Source organism: Eleutherodactylus coqui, chromosome 5 (genome assembly GCF_035609145.1).
Source record: "Eleutherodactylus coqui strain aEleCoq1 chromosome 5, aEleCoq1.hap1, whole genome shotgun sequence".
Taxonomy (NCBI): Eukaryota; Metazoa; Chordata; class Amphibia; order Anura; family Eleutherodactylidae; genus Eleutherodactylus; species Eleutherodactylus coqui.
In genome coordinates, this window is record NC_089841.1 from 195,989,258 (window position 1) to 196,015,384 (window position 26,127).

Here is a 26,127-nt window from a genome sequence, read left to right on the forward strand (position 1 = left end):
TTGCATAAACTATTAAGTAGCTACTCAGCTACTTAAGAGCAATTCAGTGTGCAAATGAAACCTTAGCTGAAAGCAGTTAATAGCCGGAGGACTCTTATCTGCTTTCAGTTCCATTGTTCTCCATGGGAAACAATGCTATCAGCACTACCCATGGAGAACTGCTGATAAGGCTAAACGCCGATTTTTAGGTTGGCCTGAGTTTAACGATCAGCTAGCAGTGCACGGAAAATGCACGATGGATGAGTGTTCAGACGCAACGATGATCTCTCAAATGATCGCTTTTTAGCGATTTTTGAGTGATCGTCGCTCAGTGTAAATGGGCCTTTATCCTTTTCATCCACTTTTAAGGAAGTTATCTAGAATATACTTATTCTAATCTCTGAACACATGTTTTTTTTTAATATAGAACATATTTGCTTTTCATTATGTAGCGTTTACACAGCTTGACTGATGATCATTGTATGTATCCGGTGTAGTGAATGCAGCCATACGTTACAAACCGCTCCCGTTTCTACAAAGGACAAAAGATATTCGACGTACAACTTTTATAACATTTTAAAGTTTTATTATTTTAGCTTTATTTTAAATTATATTATTTTTTGCATCTTTCAGGTTCAGTCAAAGGCAAAATACTGCTACAAAAATAGGAGTGGAGTGCATGCTCTGAAAAGGGGGCATAAAGCATGAGGCAACAGGGGAACAAGGCAATTAAAGGAGATAAATAGGCGATATATTAAAGCAAGGGTTCAGGCAATATGGCAGGACATACAGAAGTCAATAAAAGGCATGGAGAGTTGGGGAAGCACAGAAAAAGGATCTGAAAAAAGGAGAGATACAGGCAGGGGGCGCATATCCATGGTGGGTTGATTTTGAGGCTGTTGAAGGAATGAGTTTAGGTACAAAATTCTGCTGCAATGGAAAACAAATGCTGCAAATATACTGAATGGGATCATCACATTCCTTGAAAGCATACTCAATGGGAAGAGAAAGAAATGAAGAAAACAGTACAGAAGAAAAGAACAGAATGGATAGAAGAGTTTCAACAGTCATAGTCTTTTTTTGATAGGGATTGATGGAACTACTAATATTAAAGCTGGCTACACCATCGAAGGATTTCGTTGACCAATTTGCTCAGTGTACGCCAAATACGTGGCTGTGTGCCATGTGGGATTTCAACTTGTATGATCAAAATCTGATTTCTCTAAGAAGGATAAAAAAAATTGTCAAGTTGACGGCCACGCTGACAAGTGTGAATGGGCACTGATCATCCAGGTGACAAATTTTTTGTACTCTACCCCTAAAACTGGATCTCTGCAACTGGCTTTAAAAGTTGTGTGACCTTTTTGACAGAGACAGTTGATCTGGGTTAAAAGGTCCGATGTGTTGCCAGCAAAAGAGAGAAATGGAGAAGTTGTAACAGTACGAAACAAAGGCGAAGGATGAGAGTCAAGAGAAAGGAAGAGAGAGAAGCCCTTTTCATGTAAACATTAGGGGTAGAGAGGTAGAGAAGGAGAGACAGATAGGAGAGACTTTGTGTGAGAGTGTCATAAAAGAACACTTTTTCATCTCATGTTAGAAAATACGAGATGAGGAATGCGAGCGAAACATCAAGAAACAGCACGACAGCCACCACAAGAGGGTCAGCATCCTGCAGAAGAGGAAGATTAATATCAGAGAGCGAGAAACATGAAGAGCAAAGTGTACACAGATGGAAAAACAGCAGAAAGAGAACACAAGAACAAATCTTAGATCCGTAAGGAAATCTCACCATTTGCATACGAGGTTTTGGGGGGGGCTCATGTGTCCCCCCTGTATCCCCTGGTTCTTCCATGCATTCTATGCTGGGTGAAGGGTTATTTAGTTCTTTTTCAGGAATGGATTCAATTGTTTCTTGTTCCACTGGGTGATCAACAACATGTGCAGGCGTTCCCACCTGAGAAGGAGAATCTTCTTCCTGGATGGGGGGGCATGGAGTCCCGTCTCTGAGATGACTGCATAACAGACCTGGGGGGGTGTCAGGATGGCTGGGAGGCAAGCTTGGTTCCGGAGTTTGGTCAGACAAAGGTGTTCCGTCATTACACATTTCGGTGGAACACTGTCTAAGCCAAGGCGTATCACCTTCAACACTGTGCTCCTCCTCATCCTGTACACATTGCGAGCCTGAAAAGACATTGACATGTTCTGTATAATGAAAGCTAATCAAATATTGGCCAACTAGATATATATGAAACAGTGGCACATGAGCCAAGAGGCTCTTGTCTGGTGGTTTGGGTCTCTTGGTACCAGTGATCACCACATTTAACTACATCTGCATCCTTCACCCTCCACTAGTGCTTCAGGTATCTTCCCAATATGAAGAATATTCAACTTTCAAAAAGTATCTACAAGATGTTGTAATACTATTGCAAAGATACTTATTACAATTAGTACAAATAAAACAGAGCAGTTAGAAAATAAAGTTCAGACATATGATTGGATATCTTTAATTACCACTAATTTCTTAATGTTAATTAAAACAAAAAGCGTTTGGTACGGTGTTAGCCAGTAAAGCAAAGTGTGATTGTTCTCAGTGAGAAAAACCAAGTCATCTTGTAGATATGATACCTTTTAATGGCTAACAATGTTATAGCTTTCAGACCTTACAGGGTCCTTCCTCAGAAGATAAGGTTTGAAAGCTTGCTGTAACATCATGCATTTTTGTTAGTCATTAAAAGGTATCATGTCTACAAGATTACTTGGTTTCTCTTACTGAGAACAATCACATCTTAATGTTAATATTAATACATGTTCAATATTTGCTCAGATGAATTATTTGGACTGCAACGTTTACGCACCTTGATTTCTAAACCTGAGCAACAGCAACTGGTCCAAAGTTTCCTAGCTAGTGTGTCCAGATATTTTGTGTGCATGCAAATGTATTTCATGTATTATGTGCTCACTTGGTGTCTCCAGCAGCTCCTCCAGGTCATGAGAGAGAATTCGAGCAGTACGAGATGCTTCGAGTGCCTGTTGTGCAGCTACAGAAGCAGAATCAGCTTGAAGATGGGCATCAGCAGCACTGACATGCAAAAAGAGACATAAAGAGACCTCAGAAGGGCAGATTAAAAAAGGTTTAAAATCTCCATTCACTTTCTATGAGGCTGAGAGATAGCCAAGTATAGCACTATGCTACATATTTGATTAGTCCACAGACAGCAAATGGTGCAGGTCTGCACATGTGTGAGCACTGCCTCATTGACACAGAGGACTCGGGACCTCTGTTCCTGTGATTGTTGGAGTTTCAACAGTTGTACTCCCAGCAATCATAAATTTATGGGCCAGCTCCTTTAATTATAGATAAAGGGGTTGTCTGGGATTTTCAACATTGTAGCTAAAGGCTCATTTACACGCAAGGACACTCTTTCAAAGGATTGAAATGTTGACAGTTTTAGCGATCATTTTACACAAATTACTAATGAGCACTAATGCGCATTAGCACTTTATCAGCTTCATTTGCATGCAAATGAACCTCCAGAGCTGCTTACAGAACTCAGTAGGTGGTCTGAGCTCAGCAATCAGTTCCTTTGTTCTTGCACAAGCTGTCAGGGGCTGTCAGTATGAATACAATGTAATCAACCGCTCCCGTGGAGAACACAGCGTGTGGTCTCTGTTATCTACTCTCTGGCTGAAGGATGAATTTTAAGCTCACCTTAAATCACCCTTCAGTTGAAGAGTAAACAATGGGAACATTTACATGCAGCGATTATTACTTATATGCCATCGTTTTTACGAATTTTGAGCGATAATCGTTGCGTGTAAAGGGACCTTAAGTGTTGCCAATGGGATAAAATAAAAAATACCTAATATTCCCCCATTCAACCCTCTCTGGTGACCCTCGCTGCTCCTCTAGCAATTACATCACATACATTGTTCATGTGACAAGTACAAATGAAGTGACGCTTGCATATATAACATGTTACATAGCTTGAGGCCAGTGATTTGCTGCAGTAGTCACGTAAATAATGTACATAATGTCATCCTTACAGGAATGGTGGTGTCAGCCAGAGCAGCGACTTGGGTCTCTTGGCACCAGTGATCACCACGTTTAACTGTATGTACATCCTCCCCCCTCCACCCACTAGTACTCCAGGTATCGTCCCGATATGAAGAATATCCAACTTTTATAATGTATCCACCAGAGGTTGTAATACTATTGCTATTTCTTTTACCTTATCGCATTCCCTGCTCTTTGCCACACTTTTGACAATTACATGACAACTCCTTTAATATTCAAGATCTCATTAACTAGAAAACAATATTATGGTCATGAAGATATTATGAAGACCTATCCTTGAAAATCCTGTGGATAGGTTATCAAAAGCTGACTGCTGGGTTTGTGTTCTAAAGTATGGAGTTGCCAGAAGCAGACAGCTCTGTACATTACACAGTGGCTCAGCGTGGTATTGCATAGATAGTCTCATTGAAATGAATATGACTCAGCCTCCAGTACCACACCTGGCCACTGCACAACGTACGGAGCTGTCTGCTTCTGGCAACAAAGTTGTTCTGTTCATCAGAACACCAACCCAGTAATCAGCTGATTGGTGGACTTCCTGGACAGTTGACCCCTGCAGATCAGCTACTCATGACCTATGCAGAGGAATGTGGCCTAAGTGGGACAACCCCTGTAATACCTAATGTATGAATGGCATAGTACACAAAGAGAGTAATCCTGCTATGTTAATGGCCTGGCGCACCACAAATATTCTCTTGGCAGCTACTACCTCCGTAGGTGTGCATAGAAGCTGTAGACACAAAGCAGTGGGACCTTTATAATAAATACTATTTGTAAATTAAAGGGGTTTTCTGAGTTCCCCCTAACAATGCTGACAGTTGGGGAACACATTCTATATATAAAAAAATAAAACAAAATACTCACCTCCCATTGTGCGCTGCTCCCCCAACGCCGCTCGCCACTGCTCCAGTCTCCTATTTACAAGCGATGCAGCGGTCATGCAGGTAGTTTATCCACATGACCACTGCGGTCAATAGAAGACTAGAGAGGGATGTCATCGGTGATGTCCCGTAAACTTGCTAAAGGCAGATTAGAAGCCCACATGACAAGCTTACAGAACGTCACCAGGCTTTCAATCTGGGTGACTTCAACTGTCAGATGCTGTGGCACCAAAGTGGCGGTCCAGCGCCACAGTCAGTATATTGATTTTATAAAGTTTTGGGGAAAGTGAGCCCAAAACTATATTAAATCAATTATTCGGAAAACCTCTTTAAATTCTCTTAACTTTCTTTGACATACAAAGAAGGAGTAAAATATGGAAATATGTACTGAACTATGCAGAACCTTGTTCATCTGGACCTCTTCTGAGGGACCACCTATTGGCCTGTTTACACTGGGCAATTATCTTCATTTGTTTTAAAACCATTGTAATGATAAAGATAGTGTTTATCCTTCATCAAAATTGATTGTATATCGGTATATGTTGCATGTAACGGTAATTATATTTATAATGTATTTGCCCGTCTAGTGCATGGCACTCTTGAGGGCCTTTGTTGGCCAACCATCATGCTGCCTGCTGGGTAGAGGGATCTTGCCCATAATCACTGTTCTAAAGGAAAATGTCATCAGTTTATCAAACCACTGATTGTTTGGCGGTTATTTGATTATACTATGAAGTTAATGTGGCTAGCAGTACTTAAAGGGGTTCTTTAGGCTTATAACTTGGTTGTTTACCTAGATACAGTGGTTCATCTGTACGATCAACTGCGCTTGGTACTGCAGCTCATCCAACTAAAGTATGGACATGCCATTTTTATCTAAGTAAACAATAAAGGGGATGAGGCCTTTGTACTGCTGAGAAGGAAGCGAACAATGAATGATAATTCGTTTATCGTTCATTTCATGCAAGCATGAAAATCATCGTTGCCTCATTCACTAGTCGTTCGGTTTAAACACCGATCGTCCAGTTGTTCTCATTTACCGGTATAGCAAACCTAACAATCTTGAATAAAACAAAAACTTATATCTTTGGGTTTAAACTGACTGCCCGAGCGATCGAGGTTACATATTGTGCTCAGGTGCTACGTGTAAAAGTACCCTAAGGCCCAATAACCACGACCGGATTGGATTTGCGGAATCCGCACGTGTCAACCACGCGGAAGATACGCAATTCAAAGTGCTCATAGGAAAGCATTGTCATCCGAAACTGAATTTAAGCATGCAGATTAGAGATGAGCAAGCATACTCACTCAGGCAAAGTAGTGCCTTATTCGAGTACCTGCCCACTCGTCTCTAAAGATTCAGCTGCCGGCGCGGGAGAGCGGTGAGTTGCGGGAGTGAGTAGGCGGGAGCAGGGGGGGGGGGGGGGGAGAGAGTGAAAGAGAGATCTCCCCCCCCCCGTTCCTCCCCGCTCTCCCCCACCGCTCTCCCGCGCCGGCAGCCAAATCTTTAGAGACGAGCAGGCACATACTCGAATAAGGCACTACTCAATTGAGTAGTTTGCCTTAGCGAGTATGCTTGCTCATCTCTAATGCAGATCTGATTTGCGGACCATTTGGTGTTGAAAACAAATCTCAGCATGCTCCATTTTTGAAGGCTAAAATCAATTAGGGAGGTGGGGTTGTGGATTTTTTTCCGCATGGATGATCCGCGTACATCTGCGTGGAAAAACCATTACATCCATGATCTCCCGCAAATGGTTTCCACAGGTCTACCGCTACAGCATGCGGGATCCGATCTGCCTGTGGACATATAGAGTCTAGTTCAAGATCAACCACCCTAAATTGTCTTAAACCTATTTAGATTAAAAGTAGCGAATTCATCTTTATTTTATTTGTATTAATTCCCATTTGTCTTTAAATGTTAATTAATTTCTACAGTAATTTCTTCTCCTTCAATATGTCAAGTGCAGGATGGTTAAGTTAGTGATTTCTTCCATGGCTGTAACTGCGTTAACTGTATACTGTCGATAAAATGCAAATACAAGAAAAAGAGCAGATAATACCATAATGCTTACAAATGTAATTTATGCTTCTCTGCAATTTGCTCCTGGCTAAATGTAAACTAAAAAGGGAGAACAATATCCTCTCAGCCTCTTGGAAGCCTGCCAGCAGCACTTGGACAAGCAAGTTATCCTTGTAAGATATATAAATCATTGAAGATATGGTAATGAGGTGTGATAATATATGTTTAATAACATAGTACGTTCAAAAAGCTGGAAATAACATGGCCTGGTGAATACTCACAAAGGAATACAGTAAAAGAACATATTTGCCAAACCTACTTGCTACAACTAGTCTTAAACCTGAAATCTCTAGCCCTCCCACTATGCTACTAGGCTTCTCAAGACTAAATAATTAAGTAGTATACAGATGCTGGGGTCACGCTTTCATGACCAGTTTAAATGCCCGATCCATAAGAGGCGCACTCTAATGACTTGAATCTCTGCATCTGGTTATGCCAAGGTACAGATTGATGTCTGCTCTACATTTATTATATGTTAGCAAACAGATGTGACATTTATAGATGATAGTTTCAAAATGTAAGTACATGACTGAGGTATGTACAACTCCAAAAAACAACCGTATACTTGTGCTACGAGGACATATAAGCTCTAGTTTTTCTGTTATCAGCCCGAAGGCTGAAGCATATTACGTATTGTTCTGTTAATTACATAAGCATCTACTAAATAAAATGTAGCTATTGTGTACTAATTTTACCTTTATTAACTCCCCTTGGTATAAATGTAGTGGACTAAAAGAAGTTTTTTTTTCTCTAACAAAAGTAGATATAGTCTGCTGAGTGATGTATCTAATCTTCTCCTGTGTGATACAGTCTGATGAGCTATGTAACTAATCTTCTCCTGTGTGATACAGTCTGCTGAGCTATGTATCTCATCTTCTCCTGTGTGATACAGTCTGCTGAGCTATGTATCTCATCTTCTCCTGTGTGATACAGTCTGCGAGCTGTAGCTGATATACACTGTGTAACCAGATATCATGACCCGTGGAGGCCAGAGTACCCTTATGCTGTGGCCATACCACTTCCCAAATGTATCTAATCTTCTCCTGTGTGATACAGTCTGATGAGCTATGTAACTAATCTTCTCCTATGTGATACAGTCTGCTGAGCTATGTATCTCATCTTCTCCTGTGTGATACAGTCTGCGAGCTGTAGCTGATATACACTGTGTAACCAGATACCATGACCCGTGGAGGCCAGAGTACCCTTATGCTGTGGCCATACCACTTCCCAAATGTATCTAATCTTCTCCTGTGTGATACAGTCTGATGAGCTATGTAACTAATCTTCTCCTGTGTGATACAGTCTGCTGAGCTATGTATCTCATCTTCTCCTGTGTGATACAGTCTGCGAGCTGTAGCTGATATACACTGTGTAACCAGATACCATGACCCGTGGAGGCCAGAGTACCCTTATGCTGTGGCCATACCACTTCCCAAATAACAACAAACAGACTCTTTTGGACAAAGCAGCCAATTTATTAATATACTAAAACACAACATATTTTAAAACACATACCAGGGGGAGTCCTTGGAGCCACAAAACCTGGTGCTACACATCTTCCAACCGGGAACACTGCCGCCAACTGTACCGACAGGCTCAGGGGCATCACAAGCTGGCCTTGGGTGGCTACTACTACTGTGACTTACGGCCGGAGAGGGTACTGCCCCCCGCCACTAGCCAAGTCACACCACACCAGACACCAGCAAATTACACAAGGAGAGAGTCTTAACAGGTGAGACCGTGCCCACCCAACTCCCCCCAAACCAATTTCAACTGACTCCAAGGACCTCCCACCCGCCAACCGCTGCCATGACAATAAATACTCACTTCCATGTTACACTATTGAGCAAGAGGAAGGGACATTCTCCGTTGTTCCTTTCTTCAAAGATGGCCCTCACTCTCCTCCCCCCCCTTTTTATATCCCCACACCTCCTTCTTGCCCAGCCAATCCCGGTTTTTCACTCTAGCTGCTCCCAGACTACCTAGCCCCCCATGTCACACATTGCTTCCTCTTAAAGGGGCCCTGCACACCTTTGCTACAGCCCCATCCTAGAACGCAGCGCCTGAAATTCACCCACTAAGCCCCTCCCTCTCCCTTCTCCTCACCTTGTCTCCCTCCCACCTTTCTGTGCAAAACTTGCTAAGTGAAAGTAAAAACATGCTTCCTGGTTAGAGATGAGCGAACGTACTCGTTTCGGGTGTTTTTGCACTCGAGCACCGCTTTTTCCGAGTAACTGACTACTCAGACGAAAAGATTCGGGGGCACAGGGGGTGCACGGGGGGTTGCAGTGGCGAACAGGGGGGAGCTCTCTCTCTCCCCACTCCCCTCTGCAACCCCCGGCGCACCCCAAATCTTTTCGTCCGAGTAGTCAGTTACTCGGAAAACGCGGTGCTCGAGTGCAAAAACACCTGAAAAGAGTTTGTTCGCTCATCTCTATTCCTGGTCTTTGTTAATGTCACAGATAACAGTCAACCAATAGTGTTAACATCTAGTGAGACAGCCTACTTCGTATATAATTCTGTGTAACCCTTCTGTATGGGGTACAGAGATTTGGACGTCATAATGTCACTCTGTTCTCTGTTGACCCTAATAAAGATTCATTTCCTACGTACCCGGGTGTCTTATAGGATGTCACATTGTACATCATAATTACAAGGGTTGTGTAAGATTAGGAATTAGGTATTTTTCCCCAGAAACAATGCCATTCCTGGCGGTGAGCTGTGGTTGGTATTAAAATTAATGGAATTGAGTTGCAATACCAAAGATAGCCTATGAACAAGAGTGGCGCTGCCTCTGGAAGCCGTTTGCTAATCTCACACAACTCTTTTAAAGGAACCAAAGCTAACAATTTGGGTGGATGTCTTTCACCACTGAGGAAAATTTCTTGTAATAAACCTTCACTCCCAGTTAGATTTTATTTATGGTCTATAAGTTTCTCTCAGCACTGAAACTCTTATAGTGATTCCATACTGGGTACAAGTACGGAAATCTCCAAGGAAGATCAGCGCAATGCTTTCCTCATGGCCTATAAACTGCCACTGGCTTGTGTAAGCTGAAAGAAGAAATAGAAGAAATTGTATGAATGTCTAGATTTCCCAATGCCCTTTGGTAGAGTTTTACTGGAGATGGGATCTTATAGTGTGAACATCATACACATCTGATTGGAGTGCTAGAAATGAAAGCCCATTAATAAACCTCAGGGCAGACAACATACCCCCTGTAAACCTCAAATACACTCATTATAAAGAAAAATTCCCACTAGAAGACGTTGTCGGAATAGAATTAAACTTTCTCTGTGTGATTGTAATGTTGATACGAGGGGGTGCTGATAAGTCTTTGGCTGTCTTCTTTTTTTGTTTCTGTGGTAACAAATGTTACATCACATGAAAGCCCTATGTGTCTAATATATGTTTTCAAAATTTTGTGTTTGTAGCTTATGGCAACAGTGATCTCGGCACGCGGGAAAACAAAATGGCGGAGTCTAAGGCGATATTCACAGCAAATAAGAGCAGAGGAGTGATAAAATTTTTGCTTCTGCAAGGAAAGTCCGCGAAGGATATTCATGGTGATATGTCGCAGACATTGGGAGATCAATGTCCTTCATATTCTACAGTTAAGAACTGGGTAGCCAAATTTAAAATGGGCCACTTCAGCACCAATGATGAGGAACGTCCTGGACGACCGAGAGAGGTTGTTGTTCTGGAGATCGTTGATGCTGTGCACAACCTCATACTGGAGAATCGGCCAATTTCAGCTAAAGGAATAGCACAGCAGACATCATGGGGATTTCTCGTGAACGTGTTTGTGTCATTATCCATGAAGATTTGAACATGAAGAAGCTATCTGCAAAGTGGGTCCCCAAATGTTTGACAACAGATCAGAAAAGCATGCGAGTGAAAACTTCTCGGCCCATTTGTCAGTGTTTCCGGACTGATAAGAACTTCCTGGATCGACTGGTCACTATGGATGAGACCTGGATTTATTTGTATGTCCCTGAAACCAAGGAGCAGTCAGAAGAGTGGAGGCACAGTGGTTCTCCTCGCCCAAAGAAGTTCAGGGTGCAAAAATCAGCCACTAAGGTGATGGCGTCTGTGTTCTGGGATAAGGAGGGCATGCTGCTAGTGGACTACCTTCAAAATGGTTTCACCATCAATGCAAGGTATTACATTGAACTTTTGGACCAATTGAAGGCAGCTCTGAAGGCCAAAAGGTGCGGCAAGCTATCCACTGCTCACACTGCACAAGCGACCACGGCAAAACTGGTGGAGCTAGGCTTCCTGCTGGTTGACCACCCACCTTATTCACCAGATCTAGCTCCCTCCGACTATCATCTGTTTCCAAACTTGAAGAAACACCTCAAGGATACCAAATTTCACACCATTTCTGATGCCATGGCTGCTACGGATGACTGGTTTGAGGCACAACCGAAATCCTTCTTTTTGCAAGGCTTAGAATACCGATGTAAGAAGTGTGTTGACATCAGTGGAGAGTATGTGAAATAAATGTAAAGTTTCATCTTCCTATCTCGTTTCTAAAGCCAAAGACTTATCAGCAACCCCTCGTATAAGTGATTACGATATCAGAGCAAAAGGATAATTTATTGTGGAAAACTTACCACTTGAAGGAAGGCTCTAGTACCCTGTTGTACCACCTCTGTCTTGGATACAAATGTGATACGGGCGGGCATGGGGGTTCTAGTACACTGTTGTACTGCCTCTAGCTTTGATACATGATGTGATACAGGCGGGCACAGAGGTTCTAGTATCCTGTTGTACCACCTCTAACTTGCATACAAGATGTGATGCGACGGGCATTGAGGCTCTAGTACCCAGTTGTATCACCTCTAGCTTGGATACAAGATGTTATACAGGTGGATATAGAGGCTCTAGTACCATGTTGTATCACCCCTAGCTTAGAGACAAGATGTGATACGACGGGCATGGAGGCTGAAGTGCTCCCTTGTACAGCCTCTAGCTTGGATACAAGATGTGATACGGGCGGGCATGGAGGCTTTAGTATCCTGTTGTACTTCCTGTAGCTTGGATAGGAGATGTGATAGGGGCATGGAGGAAAAGAGGTTCCATATGGTATCCTGTGACATATTGGTCCACATTTGCTGTAACTGAGCCTCTAGATCATGCAAACTTGTAAACTGTTGAAGTTGGTGTCCCACATGGTCCCATACATGTTCGATTGGTGATAAATCTGGCGACCAGGCAGGCCATGGAAATGTTGTACTGTTGTGCAGACATTCTTGTGACACGCTTGCTGTATGAGGTGGAGCATTATCCTGCTGGAAAATGCCTGTTGGAAGCCGCCATGAGAGGAACACATGTGGCTGTAGGATGTCCTGAACATATTGCTGAGCTGTCATTGTCCCTCCTACGACTAGTAGGGATGACTGACTGTCGTATGCGATGCCCCCCCCCCCCCCCCCCCGACCATCACACCAGCAGTGGGGGACAGTGTACCATTCCACAGCAAAGGCAGGATTGAGGAGCTCACCCTGAAGTCTCCAGACATGAACATGGCCGTGTCCTTCAGCCAGGTGCCGGGAAATGGTTCTGACAGATACAGGGGCCTGTAACGATGGTACCACCTGTCTCTGGATGAATTATTATGGCTACATCTGTAATTCTGCAGGCCAACAGATCAAATTATATTCCCAGCAACCTCTTTAATTTCCAATATGTCTCTTTAGGGATCTGGACTTCTGACATAATGACCACTGACATCCTATCCTGGCTCTCCTTTAACAGGAACGCTTCCTTCTCCACCTATCTTCCATTTTTTGCTATCCGTTTTTTTTCCCCTTTACCTTGTTTTTATGACTGAGACACAGGGTGCTCCACCAGGATGTATCCTAGACTGGACTTGTTACTTTCCTTCTCTGTGATTGTTACTTATGGTTATAGTATTGCAGGACATCCATCAGTCTACATTTACTGTTAATGTAGAAACATTAGTTAGAAGCCATTTTTATAAATGTAAGTGTTCCAAATTAATTTCTAGTTTAACCCCTTCCCGACAGTGTAGGCAACATTTTCAATATTTAATTCCCACATGACTTTAAAGATATTTCCTGACGACATAGCCATATGAGGTCTTTTTCTTGGAGGGACAGTTGTACATAAATGTACCATTTAACATTCAAAAACTTTGTAAAGTTTTTGTGGAGTGGATTGGAAAAAATCCACAATTGTGCCACAGTTTTTTTGTTTTGTCTCATTTTTATGGCATTCACTGTGAGGCATAATAATAACATTTTATTCCTATTTGAATTATTTTTTAAGTTAAAAAACTTATTTTTATATTGCTTTGTGTCGCCATAACGTTTTTACTGTTCTATCGATGGAGCTGAGTGAGAACTTTTTTTTTTACGGCGCAAACTGTAGTTTTTATTGGTACGATTTTAAGGTACAAACAACTTTTTGATCGCTTTTTATTCCCTGTTTTGGGAGCTGAGGTGACCAAAACCAGCAATTTTTGCTTTATTATTTATTTTCTTTTTACACCATTCACCATGAGGGATACATAACACGATACTTCAAAAGTTTAAACTTGAACAGATGCTGCAATACCAATTCTATTTTTTTTTACTTTTTAATGTTTATTTTTTTTTGTTTAAACATTTTATACATTTTTACGCTTTTTTACCTTATTTACATTTTACGCTACTCTTTACGTTTGTTCTGTTCCCACAGGGGAACTTTATCATGCAATCACTTGATATTGCAGTGTATTGTTCAGTCAGCCGTATCCTATTACATCCGGCCTCTAATTGGGTATAATAGTTGGAATAAGATGGCAGCCTTGGGGTAAATTGGTATGACCCCAGAGGCCATAGTAACCCAACAACATCCTGTAGTCGCTTTTGACCTTCTATGAGGTTAAACTGCGATATGAGTTATCTCAGATCCTGGCCACTGGAGGTGGATATCTGTTGTATGGCTTTATATCTGGAAAAAAACCCCGCCTCGCATCTGTGGAGAAATAACACGTTCCCGAGCGCAATATTGGGCCGAGTTTCATGGCCTGATATCGCGCTAGCCCGTGTGAAATTAGCCTTCTACATAAATGGCGGAGGTTGGGAGGCCATTGAATAATGTGTAGAATTCTCTATTGACAGCAGATCAGTAATTTATCTCCAAGGAAGTCATTGTTTGGACTTTCACCTGCATCTGACCATACAGTTCTCTCCTCTCCAACATTATCATTGATCTTAAATTTTCCTTTGCTGCAAAGCACTTAGAGCATCAACAATAAATGATCTCTGCAATTTTGCCTGCACAGCCATTACCGTATTTTTCGGACTGTAAGACGCACCCCGGATTTAGACATCAGAAAACAGGAAAACATATTTCATACTGATTTATATGTCCTTGGGGGTCTAACAAAGTGGAAGGGCTACCATCATTAACTTTAGTGTTCTAGTATGGAAAAGGGGGTTAACAGTGAACAGTCAGCTCCTATTAAACCTAGTATGTCCATTCAAACAATGGAGCAAGCACATAAGTTCACATCATACACATACACCGCGCTGCTGACCGCACACTGTACATGAGCTGACACACACAGCTCTGCTGCATACATGCACATACAGCTCTGCTAAATACATGCACATACACAGCTCTGCTACATACACACATCTGGGATGGCATGTTAAACACTGATTTTATTATCACTAAATCCGCACATACACGTGTAGTATTACATGACCTTCCTGGTCACACGGTCATGACATCATCCATGGTCCTGCTGCTACTGCAAGACCTTGGATCTCTGCTATTGTCTGTCCTTGTACTTACAGAGGACTATCTGCAACCCTGGGAAGATATGCGAGTGATCTACAGCGTTATCTGCTGGATGAGACTGATCGGTCAGGGAGAGTAGCAGCGCTCTGTATGGCTGCAGAGTTCTCCTCTGTATCAGTGCACGGTCGGATCATTAACTCCTTAGTGATGGCCAATATGCCTTTTTTACTGACTTCACTAATGGGCTTTAAACTTGCACATACATCTTTTTAAGGCAGTGGCTTGGCTCACTACTGACAGCCAGGCTCCTGCTCTAACTGCCAGGAGCAGAAAAACCTCAGATTCTGGCAGTTTTAACCCCTTACATACCACGAGCAATAGCAACTGCAGTACGTAAGCAGATGACAGGAGGAAGGGGCTCCATCTGTCACCCATTGGCACCCTGCAGTGTGATTGCACGGTACCAATAGGTTCCCACACCAGCCAGAAGTCTGACAAAGGCCTCCATGTCTGCCATGTAACTCAGCCTATTAGACCCTCCCTCCCACAGAGTCTAATAGGCTGATGTCATAGGCTTAGTAAAATGCACTACATAAGTAATGCAGTGTACTACGCTAGCGATTGAAAAATCACATATTGAAGTCCCCTAAGGGACTAAAAAAAAAGTGTAAAAAAAGTTCAATAAAGTTTCAGTTAAAGAAAAAAATCCAAAACATGCCTTTTTCCCCACAAAAGAACATTTTAAATGGATAAAATACCCACAAATGTATTTAAAAAGGAACACATAATAGGTATTACTGCATTCATAATGTCCCAAAAATGTAATAAAAGTTCTGTAACACATTCTATGCAACCTAGAGGGGTGATATTACAAAATACAGTACACCCCCCAAACAAAACAAGCCCTCATACGGCTATGTCAATGAGTTATGGCTCTTGAAATGCAACATTAAAAATCGCTTGGTTCTTAAGGCAAAAAATAGGCTGGTCCCTAAGAAGTTAAGGAAGCTGTCAGGGGTCTCTGGGTCTCTCAGACACCCCTTCCTCTGGACGCTAATTCGCAAACACTTTTCAGAAAGATTTTGTCTTGCTCAAAACTGTGTTTTAAAGTCAGAAAAATAGAGTAATTATTATAGCCCAGGAGGCTTGAGAGCAAAACAGATGAAAAAGTTAAAAACATACATACAAGTATTAGCCATTCTATAAATATTTGAGATCAAGCCATATGTGACTTATGAGCCTATCACCATCCACCTTACTAGCAGAGTCTGTTTCTGACTTTCAAGGCAACATTTTCTATACATTGAAGATAATGGGGCATATTTATTATGCTTTTTGTGCCACAATTCTGACATCAAAAAGTCACAATTTTTGTGCAAGTTTTGATGTAGTTACAATTTGCCAAAATTTTGACATTTTGAGGTTTTACACCGATTTCCAACACTTTTTAAAAGGTGGGGCCTAGTGTTAAGAGGATGTCTCCTATGCATACAGTACTAATTTCCATGCAGTGAAAAACTGTCCTGTCCGATACATATCACACACCATATTGATTTTCAGATTTCTTTCTTCTCTCTTCTTCTATGTTGTTCTAGCAATTAGTAATAAGTTGTCCATGAACAAGTCAATGCTGTGGCCGGTGGGAACGGTGGGAGCCGGAACCTGTTAGTGACCTGGATGTTGCTCTAGCTCTAGCTCTTACATTGGGGTTGAGTGGTCACTCAGACTGTTCTGCCTTTGTAGAGACGAGAGAGTAGAACAGCAAGCAGACAGGTGGCTGTGCCCCATAACTTCACATTACAGCGTATGAGCCATACCATAAAGGGAAACATGGACGAAGTGAAGGTCTGCCTGTCCTCTGTTCTGCTATCCTCTCGACTCTACAAGAAGATGGTAGAACATTCTGTAAAGATGAGTGGTTTCGAAGCTGAAAGAGTTGGCTCTTTTGGATGACCTGAGCTAATTAATACCAATCCCATGATGCATCAGTACAACATCACTTGAACAGCAAGAGCCAGTACCATCCCTGCCTGCTGGGAGGACAGTGTAATTATAATTACCTGTTAAATTAACCTAAATAAGCTAAGGCAATCACTACACAGAGAGGATGAAATATGATCGCCTTTATTATAACTGTGCCAGAAGGCTCTAATCATTATCAGTAAGGCCTCATATCACCGGGCGTATGGGTAAAACGCTGCAGGTGTCCCGCAGCATTTTACCGATGTTTGTGATGCCGGCTCTGCCAGAAAAGACCACGTATAGGCGGCAAGTGTACAACGCATGGCCGCGTATCTCACGCATGTAGCAATCGATTTCTTGTGCGTATCCGTACGCAGTCCATTTACTTTTTGATTGATTTCAGTACCGATGTGGTTCACCTTTGGGGTGCAGGGTAGCCCGCCGGATTTAAATATAGCATCACTAATAGGTTGCTAGCCTGCATGGTGCACTACATATACCAGAAGGCCTGATACCCTGTAGTTACTACTCTGTGCACCTTCTTTTCCTATACTGTGGATTACCGTAGGCGCTTGCCGTCGGTCATGCGCAGTACAGATTTTAAAAAAACAACTGTATCTCCTGAGCTGGCGCTAGGCGATGACGTGGGTACCCGTAGCCTATCCGCAATGCCGATTGCAGATGAGCTGAGGGTCGGACGGCCTCCACTGACTCCAATGGAGGACATCCGCAGCAAAATAGAGCATGCTGCGATTTTTCCATTTACACAAGTTAGACCAAAAGAGAGTCATTTTGGTCTCCTTTGGGCTGGAATACCTCGGGATACCTTTTTATTGTATGGAATGGTGTAATAGACTTTGCTATGTCATAGAAAGGATCTTCTAAACATAAAGAATGGAATCTTAACGGTTAGACAGAGGGGGGCACTCTCTCCGTCAGTCCCTTGGCGGCCCTGCAACCTGATTGCTATGTTCTGCTACTGTAGTTATGTTATCAAGTTGAGTCTAATGCTGTATTTATGAGCTGGCTTTTGGGCTGTATTTATGTTATGAGCTTGGTTCTGGTACTGTATTTATGTACCAAGGTTGGTTTGTTCTTTATTTATGCTAAGAGCGTGGGCTGTATTTATGTTATGAACTTAGTTCATGTGCTGTATTTATCTACTGAGCTTGGTTTTGGTACTGTATTTATGTATTAAACTTGGTTCTGGTACAATATTTATTCATCAAGCTGTTCTGCTGTCACTAAGCTACTATCTTGCTGCTTTCTGCAGAAGTAGAATACAAGCAGACTGCTCATCAGTGAAATATATATATAATTTCTTTGTTATGATGGGACGAGGCACTAAAAAAAATTCTGCACGGGGTGCCATATAGCTCAAGGTTAGCCCTGGTGGTGATTCTGCCATGAAGGGCAAGTGACCGCTGAAGCCTGTGACTGGCTGAGCAGTTACGTGTACAATGAACAGCACATGACCACCTTAGCTTCCTTCATAATCTGGGTGGTGGGGACCGAGGCTCCTGCAAAGGGTGGGTGGAGGGGGTGTACAAACAAGGTGAACATGGTTTATTTTTCTATGTTTAGCCTTTCCGTGTCTATCTAATTTTATTCCATTTTGGAAAAAACCCTTTAAAGGCTATTGATACCTTTACTGAAAAAAAAGTACATTTTACATAGGTTATTGGTTCCGTTGGGTTTAAAAAACTTGTGCTAAGTTTCATTAGGCGATCTTCACTCCTTTATGTATTCCCAGATGCCCTGATATGTAGTTTGCAATCTGTGCTTAGTTTCTGACTTCTCTCATGTGGGCTTGCCTCTCCCACAAATACATGTTGGATATAAGGTCTATATGTGCAGGATGTTGCTGCCGTCACTAGCTCTCATGTATCTGCACCGCTTCATTTCTGTTTCTACAGCTCATGAGGGATCTCTTCTCCCTTGTGCTGACACTGGTGATAAGGAGTGTGTGATTTCCGGCTTCCTCCCTGAATCTTCTCCTCTAATCATATATTCACACCTCCTGGCTCTCCTCTGTTCCAGTGAAATAGCTCCCTTCCCTACGTCAGGTCTGTGCAATCAGGTTAGTTATGGGATGTCACAGGCTGCTGCAGCCAACCACAGACAACAGTGCTCGAATGCTGAGGTCTGTGATTGGCTGCAGAAGCCTGTGTCGTACCATACACAGACCGACTGCAACCTCTAAATAGAAAGTCATAGGGGAGACCAGATGATGAGGCAACTAAGCTACAGAGAGAGGAGAGTATACAATCTTTCATTATTTGTAGGCATGGAGAGGAGCAGGAATTTACAAAAAAAATTAACTTGGACAACGCCTTTAAAAAAAGTCTTTGTGCTGTCGCATTTAAAGACCCATGGCATTTATAGTCATCCATCAACTGAGCTGTTTCGGGGCTTATTTTCTATTGGTATCATTTTGTGGCTCATATGAACTTTTCCTTCATTTTTTTTTCTTGTAAATTGGGATACACAAAATTAGTATTTTTGACATTGTTTTTGAATTTTTTTTCACAGCATTAGCCATGCCAGTTAAATACCATGTTAACTTTTTAGACTGAATTGTTCCAAATCCGTCAATACCAGATTTTTTTTAAATAATGAGAGAAGGGAGGGTGTTGAATTAAAAAAAAATATAAAAAAAAAATATATATATATATTTTTTTAACTTTATTTAACTTTAAATTTTAGTTCCATTAAAAGGCGTGAACTTCATTAGGAAATATTTTTCTTTCATGTTTGCATTGTAGTACAGCAGACTATTAGAACCTTCCTGCAGCAGGGGCTAATAGGCCTCTATAGATGTTAGACCGGATGCCATAAATAGACCACTGGCTGCCATAGCAAGGCATCGGCACCCCGCAATCACATTAGGGGCAATGAGTGACAGATAGAGCCTTCTCCACTTGTCAACCACTTAGATGCTGCAGTCAGAATGTACCTCTGCATCCAAAATGTTAGACAGCAAGGAGATTCCGATGCAGAGCCATAAAAAAGTACATGTATTGGAATGAAGGGTGTTAGTGATCGCCATAAAAAGGCATATTGGCAGTCACTAACAGGTTAAATGGGAACATTCATTGTTTACTTCTAGTTGTAAAAAAATGTTCTGGTCATCTGATGGACACATATGGCTCATAACAAGACGCAGCTCTAATAACTGGACTGTAAGGCCGGATTCACACAAACGATAAAATCGCACAAGATTTGTGTGTTGCAAGACGCACAAATATGAGCCCAATTCTTTTGAATGGGGTCCTACATATAAGTGATGTTTTCCCACATGGCACAGCGATGCAAGAAACAAATCGCAGCATGTTCTGTCTTTCTGCATGCTCTCACATTGCAGCGCCCATTGCTTTTTAAGGGGCTGGCGGCAGCATCGCACTATGTGAAAAGTGCATGGATGCGAGGTCTCCCATGGAAAACAATAGGAGAAAGTCCATGCACCCTGCTGCGGCCGCGAGCCCATGTTCCCATGAAAAGGCCTCACATCCCTGACGATTTCACATGGATGGCGAGCGCAATATGGGGGGCGGGATTCACGGCCCCATATTGCACTCGCCTGTGTGAAGTTAGCCTGAGGGTATGTCTACATGGCAGAATTCACCTTGGAATTGTCAGTGGGAATTCTTCTTTTAAAAACGGTGTCAAAATCCTTTTTGGAATGGATGCGCGTGGATTTAGCCCTTTCAATGGGCAAAATCTGCGTGCAGAATTGTGATGTGGAAAATTGTGTTTCGGCCAGTTTCCACATCAAGAAGGGGCATGTCACTTCTTGACACAGAAACGCTCGTTTACACGTCAGAATTCCACATATAGATTTTGCCCATTTACAGGGCAAAATCTGGAAATGGTATGCAAAATTAACAACACAATCTGTGTGATTTCTGTGCCAAAATCCACACCAATGTTGCAGATTTTGATGTACCTTTCAGCACAGAAATTATCACGGATTTTCAGCTGCAGCAAATCTGCCCCAATTCCACAACATGTGAACGTACCCCATCTGTGATCAGCCTTGCACTTGTGTGTCCACCACATGACCAGGATGGGTTGTCATCCACTGGAAGCAAACAATGAAGCTTCCTATTGAGTAACTGTATCACGAGGAATTGATACAGAAAAGATATTGGAAAATTGTAATAACGTTTCATTATGCAAATAATAGCTTCAACTGGAATCGACCTATAACCTCATAATGACTGCTTGGGCTATATTTTGGCATCTAGTAGTCTAGTATTGTTATCTGCAATAGCATTTTATGAGGTTGCTGCAGAACCACGACTGCATTAATGGGCACGTGTCAGGTGTCTGGCTGTGAGAGACACCTGGTCACCCATTTGAAGAGAGAGAAGCTATTTCTAAAGCTGGCAGAACACATACTATAGTATGGTAATGCTCAAATGACCAACGGTTATTTCCCTTAGGTTATCTCACTACACAAGAAAGAATTTGGCTGTTTACGTCCAATATGTCCAATCCTGGTATGCCCCCACATTTGGCATCTGAGCCAGTTGAGAGCCCCGCAGACACACATTTTCGGCAGGATCCTCCAACGTTATTGTAACATGTATGGGTAGTGTTTGTCACATTATCACATTATGCAAAACGCTCAATGATCCCTCCGTACACAATAGTGATGGCAGTGCAGCTTCCTGTACTGGGCCGATCCTGGTGACTGATCATGTGACCTCTCAAATTCGATCCCTAAATCAGACCACCAGTAGCATGGCTGCTTTCTCCTGTCACTGAGGCTACTTTCTAGCTTTAGTTCCAAAAGAGAAGATGTAGCATAAATGACAAGATAATTATATCATATTGAAAAAACTCATGTTGATTGAGTAACAAATGACAAATTCATGTTACTGTCTCATAATTAAAGGGGTTATCCATGCAAAATTTTTGGAAAACTGCTCACTGTGATGGAAAAATATAAAAGACCTGCACTTGGTCTCCCATTCCCATGACGCTCAGTCCGCCACTGTCTCTATTTCCTGCTGCAGCAGTGATGACATCACTGCCAACAGGGACATGTGACAGCTATAGCCAACCAACGGCTCACTTTGGCTAGTGATTAACTGCAGCGGTCACATGTCCCGTTGTCAGGATAGCATTGCCACTACAGAAGGAAATAGAGAGAAGTGGGGGACCGAGTACCATTAGGACAGGCACAGTGGTGGATTGACTTCTTTTATATTTTTCGGCCACAGTGAGCAGTTTTCCAAAACAATATGTGACCAAGTAACCCCTTCAAGGCCAAAAAAGCTTCAAGCATCAAAGAAGTATTCCCATGTCAGTCAATCGGTGCCCCTCTGTATGTGGCAGTTGGGGTGGCCAATTGTAGGAAACAGCCGAGTGGGCTGTGTTATGCTGTTTCCATAGCTTGCATTCACTTCTATGGGAGTTATAGAAAGAGTGTAGAGCAGACCGTTTGGTTGTTTCCATACTCCCGACCAGCCATTACATGCAGTAGGAGCTAGGGCAGCTAAGTTCTTGAGATAAGTCTGAGTCTCCCACTGGGCCTCCCACAGGAGGCACCCACATCTATCAGTCTACTCTGGATGTGCCATAAAAGTCTGAGATGGAAACACCCCTTTAAGGGTTTAAATTAGCTGCAATCCTGCTTGCAATCACTAAAAATTGCTTCAATAACATTGTGTCAGGAAATTGCTACTTATGCAATGCCAAGTATGATTTATTTTGAAAGGAAAGGCAAGATTGGCTTTACTTTTTTACTTTTAAAAAGTTGAGCCTTGTTCATGTGTGGAATACATGGTCAATTGTGCCTTGGCAAAATGCCATTAAAGGATTGAAAAAAGTTAATTACTATAATAGAATTAAACGTTATTGTTTGGAATTACTGTTTTGTATGAGTAATCTCTTCTCGTTACACTTACCTGGCTATTGCCATCTCTTGCTTCTGTCTTGCTGTAACCTCTGCTCTTCTTGCAGCCTCTACTGCTCTCTCCACCTTCTCCCTCCCTTTTCCTCTTCGTAGTGGAAACAAGCTCTTGACTTTTCCACTGGCCAACATATTCATTTTGTACTTTCCTTCCTCGCGTGACCCATCAGGATATATGGTTCTACCATACCCATGCCGTCGATTCCGCAACCATTCTCCTTCATAGCAAAGGCCGTTGGACCTTCGGCTTACTCCATATCCACTGCGGCGGTCACCCTTCCATTCACCAGCGTAAGTCTCTGTTTCCCATGCAGCAATTGGCAACTCAGACTCTGTTTCAGCTACACTAGCACTTGATCCATCCTGACTGGCACTAGACCCCAAGGATCCTCCAGCCCCCCGTGTCTCACTTCTCAAAGAACTACGTTGGTTGTCACGGCCACCTGAAGGTGCTTTGGTGTCTGATCCACGATGAAGTCGGAAACCACTGAGTATGAGTGAACGTGTGAAAAAAAAGCCTCTTTTTTTGGGCTTACCACTTCCTCCAGGCCCAGGGCCATCTGATCCAACCCCTCGAACTTTCAAAACAAAACCCCCACGTGATCCAGAGGCTGGGCTTCCTGGCAGGAGTTCTGGATTGGCATGAGAATGGGGACCAGGGGACTGTGGCAAAGAATTAAGGGTTGGTGTTCGAGGCGAACGTAGGAGTGCAGCTTGATGATATGGGACACTCTGACGTACTCCATATCCATGACGTTTACCTGCCTGCCACTGTCCTTGATATGTACCTGCAGTGAAGGAAAGCAATGATAGGTAGACAGAATTAAACAGTGTGAATATACGTGAAAAGATCAACTTACTAGTAGACTTATCAAAATATGACCAATGTCATGGGTTCAATTTTTAAAAGGAGATAATATTTTTCTTTAGCATGTACTTTGTCATATGTTTCAGACGAGAAAATCCCATTAAAATATAAATGATTGCAGTCTTACCTCCATCTGAATATGTCTCCACACCATATCCATCCTGCTGTCCATCTGTCCACAGACCTTCATATCTTGCTCCAGAGAGGCTCTCTCTCACTCCAAGCCTTCCTTTTAATCCATGTGTCCACTCGCCTCGATACAGCCATCGCCCTTTGTGCTCTTCGCCTAGGCCATTTCTTTTGCCTTGGTCCCAGTATCCACGATATGTGTTACCACTGGGCCATGTATAAACTCCCAAAGATTCAAATCCATTACTCCAAAGGCCACTATATTCTCCTTGCCTTGTAGGGCCCTTGCATACCCCATATCCATGTGCCCGACCCTCATGCCAGTCTCCAACATAACATCCACCATCTGAAAATCCAAATGTTCCTCCGCTGAACATGCAAGAGCCGGTTTCACATCGATCTCGTCCGACCCCCAGTTTGCCTCTTAATTACCTGCTCCACATTCTATGCATAATTAGTTTCTCTGTACCCATTGGCATTCACACGTTGATAAACAAACAGCTGGGTTCAAATACACTCTCAGTCTAGTCAAAGTATCTCTTCTCTACAGAGATTCACCTTTCTCTTCCAAGGTGTTTCGATGAAAGCAAGTTTGTGTAGTTTTCAACTTCTTTTATCACCTGCACCTATACCTGTCTGCGCATCATCCAGGTAGAAGCTCTCCGTTTTGTGTGCTCTCTAATGGTCGGTGACTGTCAATCTCCGTGCATGTGGCTACTAAAATACCTGAAAAAGAGAATATGACATTTACACCAAATACTATACACAATTCGGTGAGTTAACACTCTGTTGTCAAAGTCATGAGAACAGGAAGTCACATTTTCCAAGCTGTAATAAAAAAAAGATAATAATAGTCTTTGTTTGTATAGCGCCAACTTATTCCGCACCGCTGAAGGTGGTGATTGAAACTGTTTATCTACTGATATTCTACTATTTCATACGATTGTACGCTTCACTAGATGTGTAAATTATTAATCAGGTGTAGTAAAAATGAAAAAAAAATATTATATATATATATATATATATATATATATATATACATACACACTGGCAGAACTTATCAGGCTTAGATTTTGGTAAACCTGACAAATGGAGCAACTTAGACAACATATGAATATGATTGTACAACAAGTCAGAGGGTACAGTAAAAGATATATATATATATATATATGTGTGTGTGTGTATATAAATATATATGTACCTATATATAGATATATATCTATGTATATATATAGATATATATCTATATAATGTGTTATGTTAGAGCACACAATAGAAAACCTCAAACGAGGGGCATAAATATTGTCAAAAACGTATCTGTGCACATGCCAACCTAAAAACCCTGGACTTAATGTTGCTAGGCCAATCACATGCATATGTATACAGAAGACATCTAGAAATACTATCTAAAATAGACACTAAATAGCCATTTTCAAGCGACATGTAACAACATATAGACTCGTATTGACTAAAGCTGTTGTGCAAGTGCATACACAGACAAGGAATGATCAAAAGGGGGTGCCCACTGATCATTCGTATGAAATACCCGCTGACAATGTGGTGATATGGGCACATATAGAGTACAGCATGGAGTGCAAGCACAATCATACACCTACATCCCACCTTTACATTGGAATCGGCTCACTCACACGTAGCTCTTCACTCACCTCTCAGTGCTTATAGATGCAGGTTTGAGACGGCTGGAGGGGGTGGAGGATGGAAAGGAGGAGGAGAGCTGAATGTGGAGGGGCTTCTGTCAGGGTGGAGATGTGCACAGAGGGTTAGTGGTGGCCAGGGGGGAGGTGTGCTGGAAGTTTGGAACATTTATGATATCCGGGTGCTGGTAAAGATGAGCAGTGGGCGAAGGAGAGATGCTGGGGTGGGTGGAAGAAGGATGGATGCAGGAGGGGGCAATGGGGTCAGTCGAGGCGACTGGTGATGAACCGGTGCCCATCGGCCAGGGGCAGCTTGTCTTTGTATGGTGTAATGTTACATATATGATTTGCATGTTACATATATGACACCCCTGTGCATAACAGAAATGTATGAAGAGCACTGAGGAAGGTGGGACTGCAGGTTTAGGGGGGGCTTTATTTCTGAAGCTGCATGATGTGCCATTATTTACCGATGTATATACACATGCACTGTAGTGTATACATCTCTGCTCATTCGCACACAGCCTTCTTTTTCTCCTTAGCAACATCTTGCAGCCCATGACTACGGTCTCCATGGTAGCAGGAAGGAGAGAGAGAGGCGGTCCCATGGAAACTGTTGCCATGGAAAAGAGGGCTGCAGCATCCCCTGCTATCTTGTTACATACACACTGACAGACATAAACATGGATATAGCTAAACAGGCTCATAAATTATAATCAGGCCTGCCATGTTTTCCGGGATGCACTCGTATTTTGCTATGAGTAGTTATTCACCTGTGAATGATGCCGATGGTGTAGAGACATTTTACAGAAGGCTGAGG

General features: G+C 42.4%; 1 protein-coding gene across 4 annotated transcripts; it reads right to left on the reverse strand.

Moving 5' to 3' along the window:
• Positions 1-581: 581 nt before the first annotated feature.
• JPH4 (junctophilin 4) lies at positions 582-26,127 on the reverse strand. 4 transcript variants are annotated; one of them, XM_066603979.1, is made up of 6 exons: positions 25,276-25,336; positions 23,651-24,378; positions 22,651-23,443; positions 2,940-3,058; positions 1,769-2,160; positions 582-1,648 (listed from the first exon to the last, which is right to left on the reverse strand). In XM_066603979.1, exons 2-6 carry the CDS (start codon positions 24,027-24,029, stop codon positions 1,568-1,570), a joined length of 1,764 nt encoding a protein of 587 aa, XP_066460076.1. In that variant the 5' UTR covers positions 24,030-24,378; positions 25,276-25,336; the 3' UTR covers positions 582-1,567. The 4 variants fall into 4 exon arrangements, with proteins under 4 accessions (XP_066460076.1, XP_066460075.1, XP_066460073.1 ...); XM_066603978.1 differs by lacking the exon at positions 25,276-25,336 and adding an exon at positions 26,081-26,127 and having other exon boundaries at positions 582-2,160; XM_066603976.1 differs by having other exon boundaries at positions 582-2,160.